Source organism: Piliocolobus tephrosceles, chromosome 4 (genome assembly GCF_002776525.5).
Source record: "Piliocolobus tephrosceles isolate RC106 chromosome 4, ASM277652v3, whole genome shotgun sequence".
Classification (NCBI taxonomy): Eukaryota; Metazoa; Chordata; class Mammalia; order Primates; family Cercopithecidae; genus Piliocolobus; species Piliocolobus tephrosceles.
This window is the reverse complement of record NC_045437.1, coordinates 140,746,261-140,772,330: the sequence shown is the minus strand read 5'-3', so window position 1 is coordinate 140,772,330 and position 26,070 is coordinate 140,746,261. Positions and strand designations below refer to the sequence as shown.

Below are 26,070 nucleotides of genomic sequence, written 5' to 3'. Positions count from 1 at the left end.
TGCTCTGGAGGCCACCAGGATGTGGATGCCCTGTACACTGTGTTCTCTGTGACCTTGGGCATCTCCTGGAGGGAAGCCAGGGAACTGTGCCAGGAACTTGGCCCAGCCCCATCCTCTCACTGGCCTTCAATTTCCTTGTGTGTCTAAAAAGAGAGATTACAGTAGATCAGTGGTTTACAGTTTGGGAAAACCATGTGGCTCCCTCTCCTCAAAGCAACTGTTTTAATGTATTAGTTTCTGCATAACATTCAGTGTGGAAGGAAGAAAAGTTCTAGAGCTAGTGTCCATTTATTAGAATGAGACAGGAATGTGTTACATGCGGCCACAAAGAAACAAACAGATAAATACAGGATGTGGGAAAACTGACTCTATTTTTGCAAGTTGGTGGCAATGGAAAAAAGGAAGGAGCACTTCGTAGATTAAAAGAGACTTCAGAAACTTAACCATAGCTATGTGAGGTGACGGATCTATTAATTAGCTTAATTATGGCAATCATTTCACAATGTATATCAAAACATCGCAGTGTGTACCTTAAATATGTGTAAGTTTTATTTGCTAACTATACCTCCGTAAAGCTGATGGGGGAGAACAACAGAGAATTAACAACATGAAAATTTGGACAAGCGTTAACAGAAATTGACTTGCAAATTTTTAGCATGTTATTGTCATTTTCAAGTTCTGGTTTATTTGGGCTGTTTTCAACATCAGTTACTATGGTGCGAATGCTGATCAGGCCAGTGGCATTCTGCTAGGTATTGCAGACTTGCCAGAACATACTTAGATTTGGTTTAAAAGAAATAAGTCCTGACCAGGTGCAGTGGCTCACGCCTATAATCCCAACACTTTGGGAGGCTGAGGCAAGAGGATTGCTTGAGGTCAGGAGTTTGAGGCCAGCCTGGGCAACAGAATGAGACCCCATGTCGACAAAAATAGGTTTTAAAAAATTAGCAGGGCATGGTGGTACATGCCTGTGGTCGCCACTGCTTGGTAAGCTGAGATGGGAGGATTGCTTGAGCCCAGGCGGTTGGGGCTCCAGTGAGCTATGATCATACCACTGCACTCCAGCCTGGGCGATAGTGAGACCTCGTCATGAAAGAAAGAGAGAGAGAAAAATTCTGCTAGTTTAGTTTAGTTTAGTTTGAGACAGAGTCTTGCTCTTGTCGCCCAGGCTGGAGTGCAATGGCGTGATCTCAGCTCACGGCAACCTCCGCCTCCCAGGTGCAAGCGATTCTCCTGCCTCAGCCTCCTGAGTAGCTGGGATTACAGGCTCGCATCACCACACCTAGCTAATTTTTGTATTTTTAGCAGAGATGGGGTTTCACCATGTTGGCCAGGCTGGTCTTGAACTCCTGACTTCAGGTGATCCACCCGCCTCGGCCTCCCAAAGTGCTGGAATTACAGGCGTGAGCCCCCGCACCCGGCCCACATATATCTTTTTAAACCAACAGAGTGCCTGTTAACTTAAGAAATAGAAGTTCTGAAATTGAGAATAATTTGTCTTAATTTATACTCTGTGAAATCAATGAAAAATCCAAGAATAAAAAGTACATCTTTTTTCTAAAAACCAACAAAAACAAGTAAATTCAATGTGTGAAATTGTTTGGATCAGATTCAGGCAAGCCAGCCAGCCACTAAAAACGTTCATGAGAATGAAGGAAGGTTGATTAAGGGCTGGCATCACAAGTTGGGTGTCCCAGAAAGCAGACTCTAAAATGGACTTAGTCCGCAGGATGCTTATTAAGCAGTGCCCTGGGAACCGATGCTCAGGGAAGGGAATGAAATAGGAGTGGGCAGAAGGAGAAGTCGAGTTGTGATGTGAACCCAGCAACAGCCTTAGTGGACCCCATGACGAGTCCTGGAGCTGGAACAGCCCTGCACAATTATCCTGTGCTCAGCCAAGATGGCCAGGCCTCTCCACCTGGCATGGGTCAGTCATTGGGTGTAGGCCACCCTGGCAAAGGCTGCAGTAACACCTGATGTGGCTGATACTGAGGGTGGTCTGTCAACAGCACTCAAAGCTGGTGGGGTCCCAAGTCCTTTGCTGAAGCTTGGGGTCTGTGCCGCCCATCAAAGCATACATCACAGCTGGGTATTAGGCAGGCATCGGTTGCATGGGCCAGTGACGCGGTTATGTTAGAAAACATCCTTATTTCTTTAAAGATGACTTAGTAGAGGTGTGAAATGGTAAGTTTGGGATTTGCGTTTTTTTTTTTTTTTTTTTTTTTTGAGTCAGAGTCTCGCTGGGTTGCCCAAGCTGGAGTGCAGTAGCATGATCGCAGCTCACTGCAACCTCCGCCTTCTGGGGTCAAGGGATCCTCTCACCTCAGCCTCCTGAGTAGCTGAGACTACAAGTGAGCGCCACCACACCTGGCTAATTTTTGTATTTTTTGTAGAGACAGGGTTTTGCTATTTTACCCAGGCTGGTCTCAAACTCCTGGGCTCACGCAATCTGCCCACCTCAGCCTCCTGAAGTGCTGGGATTACAGGTGCGAGCCACCACGCCTAGCCAGGATTTGCCTTTAAACACTTCAGGTAAGAAAAAAAATTGAAAAGGAAATATAAAAAGGACAGATGAAATGCATGTAGCAAAATCTTGATACTGGAATCTGGGTGATGGGTATGTGGGGATTCAACGTAAAATTCTCTACTTTTGAAAATGGTTGAGAATTTATACAATACATTAAATGAAAGTATAAGAACAAAAATGATCCTAAGCAAGCCAGTGCATCTGGCATTAATTAAATGTTTAATTAATGTCTATGAAAGCTAGAATACTGGTTTTAGCCCAATAGGCAGTTCTCAAGACTAAAAGAATGTTTAAAAACCACTGGATAAGGTATAAGCCAAGCTTGTTCAACCACGGCCCGTGGGCCACATGCGGCCCAGGATGGCTTTCAATGCAGCCCAACACAAATTCATAAACTTTCTTCAAACATTATGAGATTTTTTGTGTGTGTGTGATTTTTTTTTTTTTTTAATTTCAGCAGCTATCATTAATGTTAGTGTATTTTATGTGCAACCCAAGACAATTCTTCTCCCAATGTGGCCCAGGGAAGCCAAAAGATTGAACACTTCTGGAAGCGAAATTCTCTATCAGTTTTGAAATCGTATGACTCTTTTACTTCTCAGGGTGTGTGGTCTTCCACTGGCTTGAGTCATGTCTTCCCAGGAAAGGGTGGTGCCGTCCGGCCAGCAGATCCTCGGTGGTGTTACTGGATGCAGCAGGACTTGGATGTAGTTGCACCCCCTGGGCTGGGGTTTCCCCCCAGCTGATTTCCTGCGGCTGCTGCAGTGAAACAGGAAAAAGAACACACCAGGTGACAAGAGGCTGCAGTGAGCTTCCCCTTTGACCTAATTTGGACCAAGAGTTGCAAACTCAAAAGCTTTCAGCGACCAACAGATGCAGAAGGCAAACCAGGTGTGAGGAGAATCACAGAAACTGAGAACTTTTCTCTAAGAAAAATAGCAGCACGAGGATGATGACAAGTGAGAACCAGTACGTGGCACGAGTGTCTGGGAGACCCGGGGAGTGGTGAACACTGACAAACTGGAGACAACCTCTGTCTCATCCAAAGGGGGCAATTGCCACTCAGGTTCAGCCAATTGTTGTCATGTAAAAATGATAGACTGGTGTGGCCAGATCTTACCCTTTTACTCTTTTAGAAAGAAAAGCTGAGCCAGGCACAGAGGCTCATGCCTGTAATCCCAAGACTTCGGGAGGCTAAGGCAGGAGAATCACTTGAGCCCAGGAGTTGGAGGCCAACCTGGGCAACATAGCAAGACCTGGTTTCTACAAAAAAAAAAAAAAAAAAAAAAAAAATTGGCCAAGCATGGTTGCATACACCTGAAGTCCCAGCTGCTAGGGAAGCTGAGGTGGGAGGATCGCTTGAGGCCAGGAATTTGAGGCTGTAGTGAGCTATGATCGCACCACTGCACTCCAGCCTGGGCAACAAAGCAAGACTCTATCTCCAAAAAAGAAAGAAAGAAAGGCTGTGAATCTGGATTTTTTAAATCTTACATATTCCAATTTTAAAATGTGGCCAAAAAATTCACCTTTAAAAAAATATTGCTACTGATTCTGTAGCTATAAGAAAAAAAAAGGAGAAAAAAATGTAAGCCAAATCTGTATTTTTTTATCTGAAGGCCACAAATTTGCACTGACCTACTACTTGCCCAAAAGACAATCTGTACAAATCAGAAAAATGCACTTATTTCCCAGGATATCTCACTGCCATTTCTCTGGAAAATCAAAATAGCTATACACATCTGTGATGTACAGGATGCTCCCTGGAGTCGTGCAAAGCATAAACTGCAAAACTCTAAGTGGCCCCTACGTTTGCAGCTGCTCAATTTAAAATCAACCCACACTGCTCAGAGCAGAGCTGAGGCCCTGATATTTTCCATGTGTAAGAGCCATGGGTGAAGAGGGATGGGTGTGCGAAGGAGGGCAGTCAGGGTGAGGCAGGGACGAGATGCCATGTCCTGTGAGGAAACAGATCACACAACCAGTAAAAGAAATGACTTGGGGGAGGGGCAGTGCTGTCAGTAGTAAAGAGTTAGAACAAATAAATCCCATTTGATTCTGAAGGCAGAACCATGACCACTAAGTGGAAGCTTCAACAAGGAGAACAATTTGAGTTCAAGGTAGACCTTTCTAATAGTGGTACTGAATGAGGATGTCATATAAGACAGTGAGGCCTCTGTCACTGGTGGTATGCAAGCATAAGCTCATGATGGTACAGATAGGACTCAAACATCAGACAGAAGGCTGGAAATAGGGCCTCAAATTCCTTCCAAGGCCAGACGCAGTGGCTCATGCCTGTAATCCCATCACTTTGGGAGGGTGAGGCAGGTGGATCACCTGAGGTCAGGAGTTTGAGACCAGCCTGGCCAATATGGTGAAACACCATCTCTACTAAAAATACAAAAATTAGCCAGGCGTGGTGCCGGGCGCCTGTAATCCCAGCTACTCAGGAAGCTGAGGTGGAAAAATTGCTTGAACCTGGGAGGTGGAGGTTGCAGTGAGTGGAGATTGTGCCACTGCTCTCCAGCCTGGGCGACAGAGTGAGACTCCGGCTCAAAAAATAAATAAATAAAAATAAAATTCCTTCCAACCAAGAATTATATATCTTCTCCTTTGCCCCAGGGTAGGGACATAAGTCCACAGCCCAAAAATCAGAGTCTGTGCTATGTTAGTTGAGGGGGCACTTGCTGGGAGGCCTGGAGCTTTCCTCAGCCTCAATCTTGGGGACCAGGCTCTGCCTCTTACTGTGTGACTTGGTCTCTTCTAGCCTCGGTGCTCTCACACACAGAATGGGGACAATACTGGCCATCAGGAGGCCTGAATGAGACTCCGTGTATGAGGCTCTGAGGCCAGAAGCAGACACTGAGTGCCCAGGGAGTGGGTGGTGGGAGTCCCTGCTTCCTGCTTCCACAAACCTGGCTTGGCCGACTGCTGTTTCTGCTTCTCCTCCTCCTGCACCTTCATCTTGGCGTCATACTCGTCAGCAAGCGCCTTCCACTCTTTGCGATTGTTGGTGATCCCGTCCAACATTGGGGTGATCTCCTTGTGGAAACGGGAGAATTCCTGGAAGAGAGCGTATGTGCCTCTGGTGCAAGGGCCAGGCCCCAGGGTCAGGGCTCAAGCAGGTGGCACAGCTGGAAATGTCCAACACTGCAATGAGCTGCTTTGGGGTAGCAGACCTCCCGCCACCACGCTGATGCCGCAGGGCCTCCCGTCACCATGCTGATACTGCAGGACCTCCGGTCCATACCAGCCCATGCTTCTCCTGTGGCACCCCTGTCTTCAGGATGAAGTGAAAACCCCTAACTCCATGACCCAGAGTCCCCCTGCCCCTGACCATCTTGCATTCTTCAAGCAATCCAAATCTCTTAGTTCCTAGAGTGTGTCCTCCATTCTGTGAGCCTCACACAAGCTGCTCTTTTTTTTTTTTTCTTTCCAAGACAGGGCCTCACTGTTGTCCAGGCTGGAGTGCAATGACACAATCACAGCTCACTGCAGCCTCAAACTCCTGGGCTCAAGCCAGCCTCCCAAGTAGCTGGAACTAGAGGCGCCTGCCACCACACACAGGTAATTTTTTATTTTTGTAGACACAGGGTCTCCCTGTGTTGCCCAGACTGGTCTCAAACTCCTGGCCTCAAGTGATCCTCCTCCCTTGGCTTCTCAAAGTGCTGGGATTACGGGCGTGAGCTACCATGCTCAACCCAAGCTGTTCACTTTGCTGGAACACTCTAACCTCCCCTTTTCTGCCTTGCGGCCTCCAATTACACATCCCTTTCTCCAAGAAGCCTCTTCTGGCCCCCTAGGTAAATGGAGTCCCCCACTGGAAGCTCCCAAAGCCCTCTCTTACCACACCGTGCTTCCTTGTCATGGCTCCCTTTGCTTGTCTCCCTGAAAGGCTGAGAAGCTGGAGAGGGCAGGGACATTGGCTGCCTTGTTGCCTGGGGTGGCCCTGGCCTAGCACAAGGTATGGACACAAGAATACTCAGTAAATACTTTCTGAGTGAAATGGGATGTTGAGAAGATAATTTTTTTTTGAAACTGAGTTTCGCTCTGTTGATCAGGCTGTAGTTCAGTGGTACAATCTTGGCTCACTGCACCCTCTGCCTCCCGGGTGCAAGTGATTCTCCTGCCTCAGCCTCCCAAGTAGCTGGGATTACAGGCATGTGCCACCACACCCAGCTAATTTTTTTTTTTTTTTTTGTATTTAGTAGAGATGGGGTTTCACCATGTTGGTCAGGCTGGTCTTGAACTCCTGACCTCAAATGATCCACCTGCCTTGGCCTCCCAAAGTGCTGGGATTATAGGCATGAGCCACTGAGAAGATGATTCTTAAAGGCTCTTACAGCTCTTTGAGCACGGCACATTACAGTTTATGAGGCAATTTATCTCCTCTGGTCCTCAAATTCCTGTGAGGTAGGAAAATAAGATTCATCACTTCTACATCTTCAGGTAAGGAAATTGAGATGCAGATTGATGGAGTGGATTTGCCCAATGTAAGAACAGCAAATCCAGGGCCCACTGCGAAATGCCAGCCAGAGCCAACTGTTTGGTGATGCCTGGGTTCTGGTCCAGGCTCTGCCACAAACTATGTGACCTTGGGTGGGTCACTACCAGAGCTCACCTTCAGCCATGAAATCAGGATAGTAATAATACCTACCCCACAGTGTGATTTTGATAATGTACATAAAGCACTTAGCTCAGTCTCCCTTATTTAATAATATTCCTGATGATTAAAACTCATTCCCTCAGCCGGGCACCATGGCTCACACCTGTAATCCCAGCACTTTGGGAGGCTGAGGGGAGTGGATCGCTTGAGGCCAGGAGTTTCAGACCAGCCTGGCCAATAAGGCAAAACCCTGTCTCTACTAAAAATACAAAAATTAGCCGGGTGTGGTGGCACGTGCCTGTAGTCCCAGCTGCTTGGGAGGCTGAGGCAGGAGAATTGCTTGAACCCAGGAGGTAGAGGTTGCAGTGAGGTAGAGATTGCAGTGAGTGAGACTACTGCAATCCAACCTGGGTGACAGAGCGAGACTCTGTCTCAAAAAAAAAAAAAAAATTAGCTGGATGTGGTGTGCACCTGTGGTCCCACCTACTCAGAAGGTTGAGGTGGGAGGATCATTTGGGCCTGGGAGGTCAAGGCTGCTGTAAGCCGTGATGGTGCCACTGCACTCCAGCCTGGATGACAGAGGGAGACCCTGTCTCAAAAAAAAAAAAAAAAGCCAGCAAAAAACACATGTCCTCAATGAAAAAAGAGAAATATTACTGATGATGGTGGCAAGCACCAGCCACTGTGCCCTGTGGGTCAGAGCACCCCAGTTATTCTGAGTTATATATCTCAGGTGCTCTTGTTGCCTTTTAGAAAATTTGACTTCTTCCTAGCAGAAGGGCTGCAGCTCACACAGCATAAAGAGATCTGGACTAAATCCTGCCTTATGGCTGAGTCCAGTGACACTGGCTCTGTCATTTTGCGTCTCTGACTTCTGTCTTCTCGTGTGTAACATGGCCAAAATAAAAAGTAAGTGAGAGGTGGACGGTGGCACAGATAACAGAAAGTTGGGAGCAGTGGGTTTCTCAAGAAGGAGACTAACTTTGAACAAGAGCTCAAAGAGAAAGTCCGGATTATCTTTTCACAATTACTTTTGGCCTATAATGTTTCCACCAGCTAGGGAAGTTAGAAGGACGTATGTCTGCTGTGTTTCCCCTTCCTCTCTCTGAATCTATGCTTAGTCATTTGCCCCACAGCTATGCATTAAGCAACTAGGATGTGCCCCAGGCTGGAGCCTAGAGCTGCAATCACATGAGACCCACAGAGCTGTCCTGAGAATCAAATGCCCCATTAGAGATGAGAAACGCTTTGTAAAGTATCACCCACTGGTCACCTGCTAGGGTTTGTTATTCCCAATGTTGTCTGGAAATCCCAGGTTTATCAAATACATGTTTTTGAGTCTGAGGAAGCCAAGGGCCTACCTTGTAGACGAAGGTGCAAACAAAGTCAATGAAGCCGACTTGAAGCTTAGGGAGTTCATCTGCTTTGTTTCTGTCCATCATGGGCTGTCATGGGGGAGAAAGAGTTAACTGCACTGCACAGTAAGAGAAACCTACCCTATCTATGAAGCATTCTTACTAAAATCAAATTGGAAACGCATCATGTTTCCAGACCTGATGAGCATTTTGCAGGAGAATAGAGAAACATGTTAAAGAACACCATGAGGGTGCAACCACTGAAATCCAGAATGTGGGAAACTGCACAAAAACAAGACCCGCTGTCTTCAGCAAATAAACGGCATACCAGAAAAAGGCCAGAGGGTGGGAGGGGTGGCAGGGCCTGCTACAGATTAAAAGAGACTTAAGAGACATTAAAACCAGAGGCAGTATGCTCCTTGATTAGATCCTGATTTGAACAAATCAACTGAACTCTCTTTCTTAATCAAGAAAAATGAACAGAAATTGGGGATTAGATGATACTGAAGTATATGAATTTTGTGATTGTTAATGGTATTGTGGTTGTGTGTATGGTTTGTCCCTATTACTCTCCTGTCTCATAGAGATATGTGCCAAAGTATTTATGGAAGAGATTATAGTGTCTGAGATTTACTTTAAAATACTGCAACCAAAAGCAAAAAAAAAAAAAAAATGCACTGGATGGAATAGATACAACAAGAATGGCAGACTGCTATGAATTGTTGGCTGTGGCTGATGGGCACTAGAGTTCACTGACTATTCTCATTATATTTGAAAATATTACAGAGAGAGAGAGAATGACAAAGCCCATGGGGCCCTTCACGTGTTCCTTCACGACAGGACCTGCTCCTCCCAGCCTTCCACTCTCCCTCGGCTCCTGCCTAAGCCTGCCGTGGTGGCCCCTGCATCCTCAGCACACTCTCACAGGTTTAGCCTATCCAGATGTCAATGGTTTGTCCCCAAAATGTCTCTCTCTTTAACCCATCCTTTGCAAACCCTGCTCTGCTTCCCAGCTTTGCCTTCAGGGACTTCAGGGAAACTTCAGCGGCTCTTCCCATCTCCCCATCTCCCCATCTCCATGGAAAGCTGGCTGACTGTCTCAGCCAAGTTAACTTTCAATGTTGATAGGTGCACAGCTTGCTCACTCTGTGCTGTTAGATTAGGGTCAGGGGAGGTGGATGGATTTCTAGACCTGTGGAATTGAAAGGGTAATCTAAGTGTTGGAGTCCGCTTGCCAAGCTCTGCAGTTGAGTGAGCTAAGGACACATTTCCCAAACTTTAGGAGGGCTTACTAGTTAGAGCACTCATTGCAGAGCCCCACCCCCAGAGCTTCTGGTTGGTTAGACCTAGGGTGAGGCTTGTGAATATACATCCCTAACATGTTCTCAAGCAATGAGGTTGACAGTGGCCTGGAGACCACATTTTGAGAACCACTGCATTAGGAAAAGGTCATCTTTATGGTAAAGTCACACATCTCTCCATCATGGCAAGGTCACATCTAGGTCAGGATGGAGCACACACGCCTAACATCAGGCTGACATCCGCTGTCTACTCACAATGGGATTCTGTTGCAGTACCGTGCGCTCCAGGTCACCTTGTTCCCAGAATTCGGCAGCCACCAGCAGAGCCACCTGCAACAGACAGACCCTCACACACGCAGAGTCAAAGCCCCAGCCCAATCCCCTACCCCTGCTCCCACCCCACTTGCAATTCCAACTCAACCAAAAGGATAAACCCACTCCTGCCCTGCCACCCTCGCCTTGCTGTCATTACTGGAGAGACATAAAGTGATTCCCATGTCTTGGTAGAGGAGGTTGGAACACAGGTGAGCTGGTTCTGGAGCTGGGCTGGGAGAGACCAAGCCTCATGACCTGCTGCTCCCAGTACTGGGATGCCCCTCCTCTCGGGTCAACAGGAGTTCATACCTGGCTCTGCACCTCCCAGGGTTTGGTGATGGCTGAGAGATCACAGGCGGTCATCATCATGGCCCTGGGCACACAAGACACCCTCTATCAGTCCAGGGCCATTTAAGACTTCATGTACTGGTTAATTCCATCTCTCTCACCTTTCTCCACCCCCACTAGTAGGTGACTTTGTCTCATTGTGAGGAAAGGGCTCACACCCATTGCATCTAGGGATTGGGCTTTGAAATCAGATAGGGTTAGATCCTGCCTCTGTCAGTGATCAGAGGTTGGACACTGGGCAACTACCCCCCACCTCGCTGAGCCTCCATTTCCCTGTCTGTAATGATAATCGCACTTTACTCACAAAACAGGTGTAAAATTAAATGAGATGGTGGATGGAGAAATCTAAGTATAGTGTCTGAACGTGGTATGTGCATAAGGAACATGTACTGGGTTTTCTTATGTATCAAGCACTGTTCCAGGGACTATCCAAACATCAATTTCATTTAAATCTCATCACATCTTCAGAGTCCCTTCAGTCTTGTCTACTGTACAGAAGTGTTTCTCAACCTTTTTTCTCATCATTGTTCCCTGCCCCAACTGCCAAAGAGCCTTTTTAGATACTTTTTCAGTAATTGCCCCACCACGAGCTTTTAATACCGCAGATATACCGTCCATCTGTTTGGAGAACCACAGGCCATTGTAATAGCTAAGATTTGCTCTCCTCCCTCAAGAATTACTTTTTGCTCCATTGGAGGCAATCTGCTCCTTTTTCTATCAGTCAGTTAGCTTTTCTGATTTAGGAGTTTTGTTTAATACTAATAGATTTCTTTCTCTTCTAGGCCATTTCCTCACCTGGCAGAAACTCTCACACACAAAATTTAAAAGGTAAAAAAAGAAAAAAGAAAATGTATGGTGTAGAGAGAACTGTGAACAGCTGTAGCAAAGAGGCCTTGCATTAAGGCGTGGAAAGGGCCAGGTGCCGTGGCTCACGCCAGTAATCCCAGCCCTTTGGGAGGCTGAGGTGGGCGTATCATTTGTGGTCAGGAGTTTGAGACCAGCCTGGCCAACATGGTGAAACTATCTCTATTAAAAATACAAAAATTAACTGTGCATGGTGGCATGCACCTGTGATCTCAGTTACTTGTGAGGCTGAGGCAGGAGAATCGCTTGAACTCGGGAGGCAGAGGTTGCAGTGAGCTGAGATCATGTCACTGCACCCTAGCCTGGGTGATAGATCGAGACTCAATCTTAATAAATAAATAAATAAATAAATAAATAAAAGGAAGGGTGTGGGTAAAGAAAGTAGGTAGAAAGGGTTCAAAGGTAAACTCTTAAGGGAGTGTCCTACTCATAGAAAGGCAAGGCAGGTAATTATTACATAGGTGGGTACAACAGAAAACAGAAGGGGAGGGGACACGGACAAAGAATTGGAGCAAGAGGAAGGAGCAAGGCGGGTGGATTTGAGAAAACATTTTAGAGCAAGTAATCCTGGTAATCCAGGGCCATATGGCATGGGCCCTAAATTCCACGCCAGGGAGTGCAGACTGTATCCAGTAAGCAGTGGGGAGCAGTTGAAGGTCGAAGGCCCAATTGTGACCTCTTCAGAGCTGTGCTGCAGGAAGGCGGTTGGCAGGACTTGTAGGATGGAGAAGGAAGAAAAGAGCAGGATAGAGGGGGATGGGGTGCTGCAGTAATTCAACAGGAGGGCAGAAGAGCTGGCCTGCAGCAACGACTGGCTGTGGCAGGGTGAGACCAATGGGCAGAAGCTGGGGAGAGTGAGGAGTGAGAGAAGGCTGGGGCTCTGAACCTAACTTGCTGCTTGGATAATTTTATAATTAATCAGCTGTATGGGGCATATTTTCTATAAGCCGGTCTGTGAGGCTGTAAGAGTTACTCATGAAATATTAACAAGTTTAAATAAAATCTTTAATTATGGGCCTGGCACAGTGGCTCACACCTGTAATCCTGGCACTTTCGGAGGCTGAGGAAGGAAGATCACTTGAGGCCAGAAGTTCAAGATTAACCTGTGCAAAATAGCGAGACCCTGTCCCTATGAAAAATACACAAATTAGCCAGGCGTGGTGGCATGTGCCCCTAGCCCCAGCACTTTGGGAGGCTGAGGTGAGGGGATCGCTTGAGCCCAGGAGTTTGAGGCCACAGTGAGCTATGATCATGCCACTGCACATTTTAAACTATGTAAACCCTCAAAAATTCAAATAAGTCTTTAAGTAAGCTTTCAGAAGTGCATACATTTCTTAGAGACACCTTTATGCTTTATAATAACCTCAGAATACATGCCCTATGCTTTAATAAGTGCTGTGGACATGTTACACTTACTGTCAGATAGGTTGAGCAAATGCATGCTCAGCTATGCATACAAGAGTCACTGGCTCCCTGGTGGCTTCAGGAGGGCACTGGATGCTTACTTCCCTTAGCTGGAGGGATCATGTGAAAAACACTCCCAGTGGTTGCAGAAACACACCTAAGAATTTTATAGACAGAGATTTGCTGTGTGCATGGGATGAAGGAAGGACACCGAGGTGCCAGAAAAGTCAATTCGAGCCCTGTGCCCTAAAGATGAGGCTTCACATTCACTTCAGCACCTCCCCCTTATATGCACTGGGGTCCCAGGTGCTGTGCTGGGCACGGGGGATCCAGAAGGGCCTGCAGGGAGCTCACAGTCACTCAAGGAACACAGGGCAAAAAAAAACCTGTCATCACAATATGCTAAGTAGAATGGCAGAAAAAGGTCCAAGGTGGAAAACGAAAAAAGCAGAAAGGAAGGAAGGAGAGAGAGAGAGAGAGAGAGAAAGAGGAAAGAGCAGAAAGAAAGGAAAGAAAGAAGGAAGGAAGGAAGGAAGGAAGGAAGGAAGGAAGGAAGGAAGGAAGGAGAGAGAAAGAAAGAAAACAAAAGTAAAGGTGACTAGCTCAGCCCAAGCACCATCTAAGAGGTGACAATGGAGCAAAGGCCTTGAGGGGGTACATAGGAGCCCTCTGTAATGGACAGAATGTTTGTCTCTTCCCAATCTTATATGTGGAAGCCCTAACCCCTAATATGATGCTATTAGATGACAGGGCCTTTGTGGGGTGATGAGGTTTAGGTGAGTTCATAAGGGTGCAGCCCCCATCATGGGGTCATGGCCTTCATCACCATGGAAGAACACACAGGGAAAGCGGCCTCTGCAAGCCAGGAAGAGACTGGGCTCGCATGGTCTGTGCTCTCAGAGATCTTGCAGATGTGCTGGAGAATTGCACAGTTATCCCACACATGCAGGTTAACATGTAAACAAATGACTGCTCTGAAGGAAAGGACTTTCATTCTTGGAGATGATATGAGAAAGAGAAGCTAACCAAGGTCTGGGATGTCAGGGAGGACTTCCCTGAGAGAGCGCCCCTCGAGCTGATAACTGTAGGATGTGTAACCATTTACTTGCTAAAGAAGGGAGTGGGAGAAACACATTCCAGGCAGAAGGACATCTAGCGTGCAGGCCCTGGTAGAAGGAAGCCTGGCACAAAGAGCTTAAAGGTAGGGGGAGCTCAGGGAGCAGGTGGGAGACCTGGTAAGAGAAGTTCCACAGAGCAGCAGGGGCAGCCCGTGCAGAGCCCAGGCACCGCGGCGAGGGGACGGTCTTCATGCTATAAGCAACAGGAAAAGCCACGGGAGTTAGAACAGAAGGGTGACGTGGTCACATTTGCATTTCACAGAAATCACTGTGGCTTCAGTGTAGGAGGGACAGGAGCATACACAGGGAACTCAGGAAGCCACTATAGGATCTGGGCAAGAGATGGAGATGGCAATAAAGAGAAGTGTCCAGACAGATATGGCACTTAGGAAGTCAACTCAGCGGCATTTGGGGACAAATTAGACATGCAAAGTGAGGAAGAGAGATGTGTCAGGATGGAATAGAATAAAGGGCAACATGGTTATAATGCAGAAAGCAGCAAGAGTACGCCACAAAAATACTGTGTGCTCAGAAATGTGAACCTTATGCTCTCAGTAGACCAATTGTCAAGAGGAGGGGATGGAGTTCAATAGGAAAACAGTGCAAAATTGCATGCAGGGCTTTGGAATCAGACAGCGCTGAATTAGACCTTCCATCTTCTCCTCACTTGCTGTGTCCAGGGCAAGCGACTTCATGTCTCTGAGTCCCGGTCTGTTCATGTGTAAAATGAGATATTCATATTAAGTGGGATCCTATGAAATTCTGATTTTGTTAGTCCAAATCAGTTAAAATTCAGCAGTTTCCTATGGGTCAATGTAATATATCCTTTCTAAGACTTACTGTGATGATCACATAAGATGCTTTTGTAAATGCACCCAGTGTCCTCATCTTCATTATCAGCACCTGCATTCATCTCATTCCCGCTCTGGGTCACCCTCGTGTGTAGAGCTCTTAAAAGCAAGCTGAGCTCTTATCCACCTGGACCATCCCCAAGGCAAATGTTTCTTTCTGAAACATTTGGCTCCTTGGCTGTGAGTTTCAGTGGCTGTTCTTCCTGACTCCTGGCCAACTTTCAGGAAAAGCATTCTAGCCTTCCTCGCAGCCAGCCCTTTCAGGACACTTACTCAGACCCTCCCTGGAATTACATCTCTCTGGAGGGTACAGCAGGAGATCCTGCCGGGGAAAGTCTTGGAGGAGTCTAAGAAAGTGGTAGGTGTGCAGGCAAGGGCTGGTGTGGCTGAGTCCAAGGCCTTGTCGCTCCACAAATGCCCGCGTGACACCAGCTAAGTCACGTTGTCTCTCTGGGCCTTACTTTCCTCATTTGTAAAACACTAGACCAGGAATTGGCAAACTCTTTCTGTAAAGAGCCAGAAAGTAAATATTTGAGGTTTTACAGCCCACATAGTCCCTACTGCAAAGACTGAGCTCTACCACTGCGATGTGAGAGCAACTGTAGATAATAGCATGGATAAGCAGAGTCAGCTAGTCCATTCAGCAGAGCACTGAGGGCCCATGATATTCTCCAGAGCCCATGAAAATATTTCAATTTCTTTCAAGATCAGCAGGAAAAAAAGGACACAATAGGAATGAATATGTAAGAATGAATTCAGCCTGGATTATATTTGTCTTCATATCAACACAATCATGAAATATACTTTGTATTTACTTATTTACTTTTATGGATAAAGGAGGCACAAAGACAAACGTGCCTAAGACTCATGAAAGTCAGAATGTGGCCGTCTGTAAAAGAATACAGTTTTATTTACGGAGACTGGAATTTGAATGTCTTAAGGTTTTCATTTGTCATGAGATACTCTTTTTTTTCTCTCTCTCTTTTTTGAGACAAGAGCCTCACTCTGTTCCCCAGGCTGGAGTGCAGTGGCACGATTTAGGCTCACTACAACCTCTATCTCTGGAGTTCAAACGATTCTCCTGCCTCAGCCTCCTGAGTAGCTGAGATTACAGGTGTGCGTCACCACACCCAGCTAATTTTAGTATTTTCACTAGAGACAGGGTTTCATCATATTGACTAGGTTGGTCTCAAACTCCTGGCCTCAAGTGATCCGCCCGCCTTGGCCTCCCAAAGTGCTGAGATTACATATGTAAGCCACCACGCCTGACCATGAAATATTATTCTGTTGATTTTTCCCCCAACCATTTATAAATATAATAGCCATTCTTAGCTCACAAGCCGTGCACAAACACCGCAGTACTAGAGGATCTGTGAGCCTTTCCAACTCATGGTTTGGTCAGACTGTCAGAAGCAAAATCTGGAGTTAAGCGGAAATGTCAAGAGTTTTGATGAAGAAAAGGAAGTCACACCCTCGCTCTAGAGTTTCTGTAACATCTTGGCCCTAGAGTAAAATTACGGAGGCTGAGGCAGGAGGATCACTTGAGCCTGGGAGGTTGAGGCTATGGTGAGCTATGATCGTGCCACTGCACGCCAGTCTGAGCAACAGAGAAAGACCCTGTCTCAAAAAAAAAAAAAAAAAAAAAAAAAGTCAAAGTCAATTGGTGTGGACCTCCAACCACAGGAAGCCCCTGGACATAAGCACTCCAAGATAATCAAAACACAGGAAGGGAGTATTAGGTTTTCCCTCACAACAACCAATCCTGACACCAACTGAGTGTCTTACAATTCAGTTCAACTCTGATACTAAATTCCTATAGTTAGCATCAGAACTGACAGGTTTAAGGGTTCAGCCCCACAAGACTGCCTCACTTCAGAGGCCGGCCACAAGTATGGGGTCCCCAAGTTACCTACCCTTCTGTCTGACCTGGCAACAAAGTTGAAATGTGTCCCTGCGTTCAGGTTCAGTAATTTGCTGCATGAGCTCACAAATCTCAGGGAAACACTTTACTTACATTTTCTGGTTTATTGTAAAGGATGCATCTCAGAAACAGCCAAATGAATGTGATGGATAGAGGAAGTTATGGGAGGGGGAATGCATGCCAGCCTCCCACTACCTCAAAGTATTTACAAACCAGAAGCTCTCTAAACTCTGCTGTTTAGAGGTTTTTATGGCGTTTTTTTGTTGTTGTTGTTTGTGTGTGTGTGTGTGTTTTTATCACAGAAGTATGATTGATTAAATCATTATCCACTGGCAATTAATCTCCAGCCTCTTCCCTTCCTGGAGGTTGGGGATGGGGCTGAAAGTTCCAAGCTTTAAATGAAGGCTTGATCTTTCTGGTGACCAGCCCCCAGCCTAAAGCTGTCTAGGGTCCTGCCAAGAGTCATCCCATCAGAACAAAAGACACTCCTATCACTCAGGAAATTCCAAGGGTTTTAGGATCTCTGTCAGGAACCAGGAACAAAGGCCAAATATATATGTCTTCTTATACCACAGGAAGCACCGAACACCACTACGTGCTGCACTACATTCCACATACTCCAGCTCAGCCCCCATCATGGTCCACAAAGCAGGCACTGCCATGATCCTCCTTAAGCAGATGAGGAAACTGAGGTGAGGGAGTAAGTCACCTGCTCGAGGCCACACCACCAATAAGTGAAAGAGCTGAGACTTGAACCCAGGCTGTCTGATACCAAAGCCCCAAGTGTGCAACAGCTACATGCTACTCAGGTGTGAAGAAGTCCTAATTATACACCTAAGCAATGGGCCCCGAGATGGCTTTAGAGCAAACAGCCTGGGCCAATTTTTGCGCAGGGGATATTTGGCAATGTCTGGACACATTTTTGATTGTCACACCTGGGGAGGGGTGGGGGTGCTCCTGGTGTCTAGTCCTGTGCATCCCACAAGGTGCAGGATAGCTCCAGAACAGGGTTGCCAGCCCCAAATGTCAACAGGGCGAAGATTGAGAAATGCTGCATTACAGGTCTCCCAACATTTTTCGTTAAATCCCTACCTAAAGAATTTTGAAAAGTGCTACCTTCTTACACATTTTTAAGTTGACATCTTAAGCTATTACATCATGTTTGATATTTTCAAAGCATCTAATTTATAGTACATTACACATACTGACTTTTTTTTTTTTTTTTTTTTGTAGCGGGACCTCACTCTTTTGCCTAGGCTGGAGTACAGTGGCACCATCAGGGCTCACTGCAGCCTCAACCTCTCGGGCTCTAGCAATCCTTCCATCTCAGCCTCCCAAGCAGTTGGGACCGCAGGTGCGTGCCATCATACTCAGGGAAATTTTTATTTTTTATAGAGACAAGGTCTCGCTATGTTGCCGAGGCTGGCCTCAAACCCCTGAGCTCAAGCCATCCTCCCGCCTCAGCTTTGCAAAGTGCTGGGATTACACATGTGGCCACTGTGCCCGGCCATACTGACTTTTTAAAATAAATTTGTTACATCATTCTTTACCTATGATAAAAGCACATAAGCAAGCTTTTCTTTAAGAGTCTAGAGTTTTACAACTTTCCTTATCTCTGTAAACCTCTATTTCCACTTGACTTCCCCATAGAATGTTATCCTAATATTGTGGGTATATGTGTACATATATATGCATATGTGTTTCTGTATATATATGTGTGTGTGTATACTACATATATGCTTGAAAGTCATTGATCAATTTTCATAATTACCTGCAACCAATTATATCCATTTATTTAAATTATATAATTAAAAGTTTTTCTTTGAAAATAAGCCTCTAAGTGTTGAAAAATTTTCTTTTGGATTAAGTTACTAGTACACAATTAAATAACAAAATATACTACTATTTTTACAAATAATGATTAAACACTCAAAGTATCTTTTTTTGAATTCATCTATTAACAAGATAGGATGGGATTTTTAAAAAAGTATTGGTTAATGAATGAATATTTCTTGTTACTAAACTGAAGTAGGATTCAGCATCTATTTTTTTGCCCATTTTTCCTCTTTTTTTTTTTTTTTTTTAACCAGAGTCTCTCTCTGTTGCCCAGGCTGGAGGGCAGTGCAGTGGCATGATCATAGCTAGCTGTAGTCTGAAACTCCTGGGCTCAAGTGATCCTCCCACTTCAGCCTCCCAAGTAGCATGCACCACCATACCTGGATAATTTAAATTTTCCAAGACAGAGTCTTACTCTGTCGCCCAGGCTAGAGTGTGGTGGTTCCATATCGGCTCACTGCAACTTCCACCTCCCAGGTTCAAGTGATTCTCGTGCCTCAGCTTCCAGAGTAGCTGGGATTACAGGTGCAAGTCACCATGCCCGACTAATTGTTTTTTTGTATTTTAATAGAGATGGGGTTTCACCATGTTCCCCAGGCTGGTCTTGAACTTCTGAGCTCAGGCAATCTGCCCGTCTCAGCCTCCCCAACATGCCCAGTTCCTATTTTTAAATTTAAATAAGCATGTTATAATACATCCAACTTATCTTTTATTTTTAATTCTAAGAAAGGTAAAGGTACATGGAGGGTATGTAGGTAGACTAGACAGACAGATAGATGATAATGATAGATAGATAGATAGATAGATAGATGATAGATAGATAGATCATATGATTCTGTTGAGAGACTATGACCAAATAAAAAAGAAAGAAAGAAAATTGTAAAGACAGATGATAGAAAGAAGACAGTGGTGTGGATTAAATCAGTTGCTGCCATCTTCAGTACTTATTGCTGATGTGCCTTTGCCCTAGTGTCATGGTCCCTGAACAGTGATACATTCTCTGAAAGAAGTAAGATATTTAAATGAAAAATTCCTCACCTGCTGCCCCCCTGTACAATCCCACCCACTGGCTGGGAATAGGGGTGGGGTTCGGGGGAGTGCCTGGCAATTAAAGTTGTAAAAACTCTTGAACAAATAGTCTGGGTCCGGTGGTTCATGCCTGTAATTCCAGCACTTTGGGAGGCCGAGGTGTAAGAATGGCTTGAACCCAGGAGTTTAAGATCAGCCTGGGCAACAGAGTGGGACCTTTATTCATCTCTACAAAAATTTAAAAAGAGTCTCGCTCTGTCACCCAGGCTGGAGTGCAGTGGTGCGATCTTAGCTCACAGCAACATCTGCCTCCTGGGTTCAAGCAATTCTCCTGCCTCAGCCTCCCAAGTAGCTGGGATTACAGGCACGCACCATGATGCCTGGCTAATTTTTGTATTTTTAGTAGAAATGGAGACTTGCCATGTTGACCAGGCTGGTCTCGAACTCCTGACCTCAAGTGATCCACCTGCCTTGGCCTCCCAAAGGGCTGGCATTACAGGCATGGCCACCTGGCCCAGCCCCTTCCTTAGATTTATAATGCCTTAATTATAAGAGGCTGTGACAACATCAGTATGGAGGATTCTTGAACAACATGGGTTTGAACTATGCAGGTCCACTTACACATGAATTTTTTTCAGCTGAACATGGATTGAAGGATGCAAAACCCATGTATGGGGGCGACTCTTCACATCCAAGGGGTTTTCAGAGCTACTGCAGGACTTGAGTTTGTACCAATTTTGGCATACTAGGGGGTCCTGGAGCCGATCCCCGAGTATACCCAGGGATGACTATATTTCAAATAGTCCCTCTGTTTGGCTGCCCAGAGGTTTTTGTCTCTAGGACAACACACTGCAGGAAGATTCAAGAAAGAACGGAGTTTGCCTTTATTTTGTAAGGTGGGGAAGAATGAGAGAATGCTGTGCCTACTGGTCTGCTTCTTTCTCAGGAAGGTTAATATGACAAAAGCAAACACTGATTCCCTTAAGGCTATCCATGCTGATATACATGTTGGAAGGACGTGAGTTCCCAGAGGGGTATGTGCGTCATCAGCTGGGTACCTACATAAGGTCACCTTGACTTTGACAATGATTGAGATCCTGCTCCTGGCTTTTTTTTCTTTTAAAATTAAACATAATACCTTTCGCTTGATGTCATTTCATTGTACATCTGTAAGACATTCCATTGTATGAAAGTGTTATCGTTTGTTTAACCTGGCTCCCCATTGCTAGGTATTTCGAGTGTTTTCAATCTTGTTTGTGTTACAAACAATTCTGCAAAAAATAACTGTACATACACTTTGTGCACATGTGGGAGAATATCTGGAGGGGAAATCCTGGAAGTGGGATTGCTGGGTCAAAGGGTACGAGTGCTTACAGCTTTGATAGGTGTTGCCAAATCGCCCTCCGAAAAGACTGAGCCTCTTTGCACTTCCACATGCGGAACAAGGTGGCCCTTTCCCTCACTCTGCCCAACACGGAATGGTAGCAAACGTTTTCATCTTTGAAATAGGAGTTAACAATTATATCTCATTGTAGTTTTATAATCACCGTCTTTTCATAGATTTATATCCCACTGTAACTTTTCTGGGAACTGTCGGTTTGTGCCTTTTGCCCATTTGCTATTGGATTAGTCTTTTCCTGGAATCGTATTAACACCTTATTTACTGAGGAAATTAGCTCTTTTTCTCTTAGAAGTGATGCAAATATTTCCCCCCAGCTTATCGCTTACTTTCCTACTTAGACTATGTGTTTTTGTGTGTTGTACAGAAATCCTTAATTTTTCATAATCAGATTTCTCCATCTAATTTTATGACTTATGATTTTCATGTCATATTTTATTTATTTTTATTTTATTTTGTTTTATTTATCTATCTATCTATCTATCTATCTATCTATCTATCTATCTATCTATCTTGAGACGGAGTCTCACTCCATCGCCCAGGCTGGAGTGCAGTGGCACAATCTCGGCTCACAGCAACCTCCACCTCCTGCGTTCAAGCAACTCTCCTGCCTCAGCTTCCCAAGTAGCTGGGATTACAGGCACCCGCCACCTCGCTTAGCTAATTTTTGTATTTTTAGTACAGATGGCGTTTCACCATGTTGGCCAGGCTGGTCTCCAACTCCAGACCTCAGGTGATCTGCCTGCCTCGGCCTCTCAAAATGTTGGGATTACAGGCATGAGCCACTGTGCCGGGCCTCATGTCACATTTTGAAAAGCTTGCTCTGAAATTATTCTCCTTAATTCTTCCTTTTTTTTTTTTTTGAGACAGAGTCTCGCTCTGTCGCCCAGGCTGGAGTGCAGTGGCGCAATCACGGCTCACTACAGCTCCGCCTCCTGGGGTCGCGCCATTCTTCTGCCTCAGCCTCCCAAGTAGCTGGGACTACAGGTGCCAACCACTACGCCTGGCTAGTTTTTGTATTTTTTTAAGTAGAGGTGGGGTTTCACCGTGTTAGCCAGCGTGGTCTCGATCTCCTGACCTCGTGATCCACCTGCCTCGGCCTCCCCAAGTGCTGGGATTACAGGCGTGAGCCACCACGCCCAGCCTCTTCTTAATTCTTCCATGCTTTTTTCATGCTCTCTTTTCTTTCCCTGGTTATTTAAACATTTTTATTACATCTGGAATTTATTTTGGTATAAGGAATAAGCTAGAGATCTCACTTTGTGGCCATCCCATTGTCCCAACACCGCTGATGAACTTGCACCTTTCTCCATTGGTATAAAACCCACTTTGAGCACAGACATAATCCTTAAGATCATCCCATTGATCTGAGCGACTTTTCCTTCCTAGGACAGAACTGCCTTTAGTTCTGCTGGTCACCATTATTACTTTCTATGTCAGAATTTTCTGACTATTCTTTTTTATCTTTTTTCTTTTTCTGTTTATTCTTGCATACTCATTTCTCATAAGAATTTTTCAATCAGCTTCCTAATTCCCGCAGAATAAAGCAGGGTATTTTTGTTTGTTTGTTTGTTTTGGAATCACCCTTAAATGAATAATTAATTAAGGAGAATAGACAACTTTCTAATATCAAGTCCCCCTATCCAATAGCAGGGTGTTCCTTTCAATTATTTAGTCCTTCTGCGGAGCCATTTTGAAATGTCCAGTTATGGAAGTCAAAAAAAGAAAAATGTTAAGAAAAAACAGAAGTCAGCTAGGCGCAGTGGCTCATGCCTCTAATCCCAGCACTTTGGGAGGCCGAGGCGGGCAGATCACGAGGTCAGGAGTTCGAGACCAGCCTGACCAACATGACGAAACCCTATCTCTACTAAAGACACAAAAATTAGCCAGGCATGGTGTCGCGTGCCTATAATCCCAGCTACTCAGGAGGCTGAGGCAGGAGAAGCCCTTGAACTCGGGAGGTGGAAGTTGTAGTGAGCCGAGATTGTGCCACTGCACTCCAGCCTGGGTGACAGAGTGAGACTCCATCTCAAAAAAAGAAAAGAAAAAGCAGAAGTCAATAAACAGATAACCATAATGAGATACCATCTGGCACCAGTCAGAATGACAATTATTAAAAAGTCAAAAGAAGTCTGAGTACTTTGGAAGGCTGAGGCAGGCAGATCACTTGAGGTCAGGAGTTTGAGACCAACCTAGTCAACATGGTAAAACCCCATCTCTACCAAAAAATACAAAAAAAATTTAGCTGGGCGTGGTGGTGTGTGTCTGTAGTCCCAAAGACTCTGGAGACTGAGGCACGAGAATAGGTTGAACCAAGGAGGTGGAGGTTGCAGTGAGCCAAGATCGTGCTGCTATACTCCAACCTGAGTGACAGAGTGAGACACCGTCTCAGAAAAAAGAAAAGAAAAGAAAATGTCAAAGCGTAACAGATGCTGGTAAGGCTGTGGAGAAAAAGGAATGCTTATGCACTGCTGGTGAGAATGTAAACTAGTTCAGCCACTGTGGAAACCAGTTTGGAGATTTCTCAAAGAACTTAAAGTAGAATTACCATTTGACCCATCATCTCATTACTGGGTCTGTAACCAAAAGAAAAAGAGTTCTACCAAAAAGACACATGCCCTTACATGTTCATCACAGCACTATTCACAATAGCAAAACATGGAATCAACCTAGGTGCTATCAACAGTGGATTGGATAAAGAAAATGTGTTACATATACACCATGGAATACTACACAGCCATAAAAAAGAACAAAATCATGGCCTTTGCAGCAACATGGATGATGTTGGAGGCCATTATCTTAAGCGAATTAACACAAGAATGGAAGACTAAATACTGCATATTCTTACTTATAGGTGTGAGATAAACATTAAGTATACGTGGACACAAAGATGGCAACAACAGCTACTGGGGACTACCAGATGGGAGACAGAGGAGAGTGTGGGCTAAAAAAGAAATACCTACTGAGTGCTATGCTCACTACTTGGGTGATGCGATCTTTTATACCCCAAACCTCAGTGTCACACAACATAACCATGTAACAAACCTGCCCATGCATCCTTCAATGTGTAATAAAAGTTGAAATTATAAATAAATAAATGTGGCTGGATGTGGTGGCTCACACTTGTAATCCCAGCACTTTGGGAGGCCAAGGTGGGTAGATCGCTTAAGCTCAGGAGTTCAAGACCAGCCTAGGCAACATGGCAAAACCTGTTTCTACCAAAAATACAAAAATTAGCCGGGTGTAGTGGGTGTGCCTACAGTCCCAACTACTAAGGAGGCTGAGGTGGGGGGATTGCTTGAGCCTGGAAGGTTGAAGCTGCAGTGAGCCCTGACTGCCACTGCACTCCAGCCTGGGTAATAGAGCAAGACACTATCTCAAAAATAAATAAACAAATAAATAAATAAATGAAATGTCCGGGGTGGGGGGCAGTTCCTGGTCAGTCTATGAGTAACCGTGGGCTGAGCATGTCCCCTTGTTCAGCGAAAGCAGAATGCACTGCTCCCAGAATCAGGGGACCTTTGTAGGAGGCCTGGTTGGACAACTGCACGGCTGAAGGAATGGCAATGGCAATTGCTGCCGCCCCCTCTTTCTGGAGCCTGTCTCAGTGGTCTCCTCTTCTCTGCTGCAGACACTTGCAATGCTTGTGACTTAATCAAGCCTCATTTCCACAGAAGCATTTGGGGATAAACAAATAACCCAATGCTTCCTAGGCAACTAGTCAGGATTGTCTCCCCTACAACTTTTCTTGACCATTGCCTTCAATGCCCAGGACCCATCACAGAGGAGCCAGGAGACCATTTGGCTTGGGCCACATATTCATAAAAGGCCTCAAATTTACCCTTCTCACTCCATTACAATTGAGGTGAATCATGGAAGCACATTGAGAAAACTGAAAAAAGACATTCACCAGACAACTTAAATTTGAGTCCCATTACCAACCATGCCAGACCATGCAATATGAATTTCATACCAACCATAACCAATTTGTGACTAGCACAGCTATATTGCAGGATATTGTCCTATGTAAACGAATATGTTAAAAATTAAGCCTATATGTTTTGAATGACACATTAAGTATCACTCAAACTTTAATTGGGGCAGGGCATGATGGCTCACACCTATAAACCCAGCACTTTGAGAGACACAGAGGTGGGTGGATCACTTGAGGTCGGGAGTTTGAAACCAGCCTGGGCAACATGGCAAAACCTGGTCTTGACTAAAAATACAAAAATTATCTGGGCGTGGTGGTGGGTGCCTGTAATCCTAGCTACTAAGGAGGCTGAGGCAGGAGAATCACTTGAACCTGGGAGGCAGAAGTTGCAGTGAGCTGAGATCGCACCACTACACTCCCACCTGGGTGACAGAGTGAGACTCCATCTCAAAACAAAAAAAACAAAACAAAACAAAACAAAAACCCCTTAATTGGTATAGTGCTTTCCGTTGTATCAAAAACTTGAAAGTTATATCAGTTTATCATCCAAATCTTAGAGAGTATGATTGAGTTACTTCAAATAACATATTTTTGTATTCAGATAAATAAAATAATAATATACTGTCTTGCATTTCTAGTGCTAAAATAAAGATTAAACATATAGCTTGTGCAGTTGGAATTTGGCATAACTTCATTTTTTCATATGTTGAAGGCCTCCAAAATGAAATAGTCCCAAGGCTTGTTGAGGGCAACAAGAGCTGTCAGTGCAACGTCTCGCCTCATGATCCTAAGCCTAAGAGGATCAGGTTTTAACCCCATCCCAACTCACATAACGATTTCCTTCCGTGTCTGCTCCAGCATCATGTACTGCGTCCACTCCTGTTCACTCTCGTATGTCTTAGACTGATCCACGATCTTTTGGAACATCGTCCTTTTCCTACAAAACACATCAGTCTAGTAAAGGGAGCAAATCTTAGAATAAGGCAACACCTGAGCTGCTAACATTAGCTGATTCAGATGGAGGCTTATTAAATCAACAAAATTCACAAAACAAGGTTGAAAGAACCAAGGCCTGGGAGTGAAGACCTAGGTTTAACCTAAGTCTCTGCCACTGATTTGTTACCTAATCTTAGCAAATCTCTTGTCCTGAATCCCGGTGTTCCCATCTGTACAATGGGGGTAATAATATCTAACTCATAGAGTTGTAGCAAGAATCAATGTGTCCATAACACATGTGTTGTGCCTGACACATAGTATATGCTAAT

At 45.1% G+C, this 26,070-nt stretch overlaps 1 protein-coding gene across 2 annotated transcripts in view; it reads right to left on the bottom strand.

Annotated features, from left to right (window-relative positions):
* Positions 1–1,137: 1,137 nt before the first annotated feature.
* PDE6A (phosphodiesterase 6A) overlaps positions 1,138–26,070 on the bottom strand; it is a 91,650-nt gene continuing 66,717 nt past the window's right edge. For both annotated transcript variants that reach the window (XM_023227065.3, XM_023227066.2), the window contains 6 exons: positions 25,635–25,742; positions 10,411–10,474; positions 10,042–10,116; positions 8,492–8,575; positions 5,440–5,587; positions 1,138–3,286 (listed from right to left, as the gene is read on the bottom strand). In XM_023227065.3, the coding sequence (XP_023082833.2) occupies positions 3,210–3,286; positions 5,440–5,587; positions 8,492–8,575; positions 10,042–10,116; positions 10,411–10,474; positions 25,635–25,742 (556 nt within the window). In that variant the 3' untranslated portion in view covers positions 1,138–3,209. The remainder of the gene's footprint in view (positions 3,287–5,439; positions 5,588–8,491; positions 8,576–10,041; positions 10,117–10,410; positions 10,475–25,634; positions 25,743–26,070) is intronic.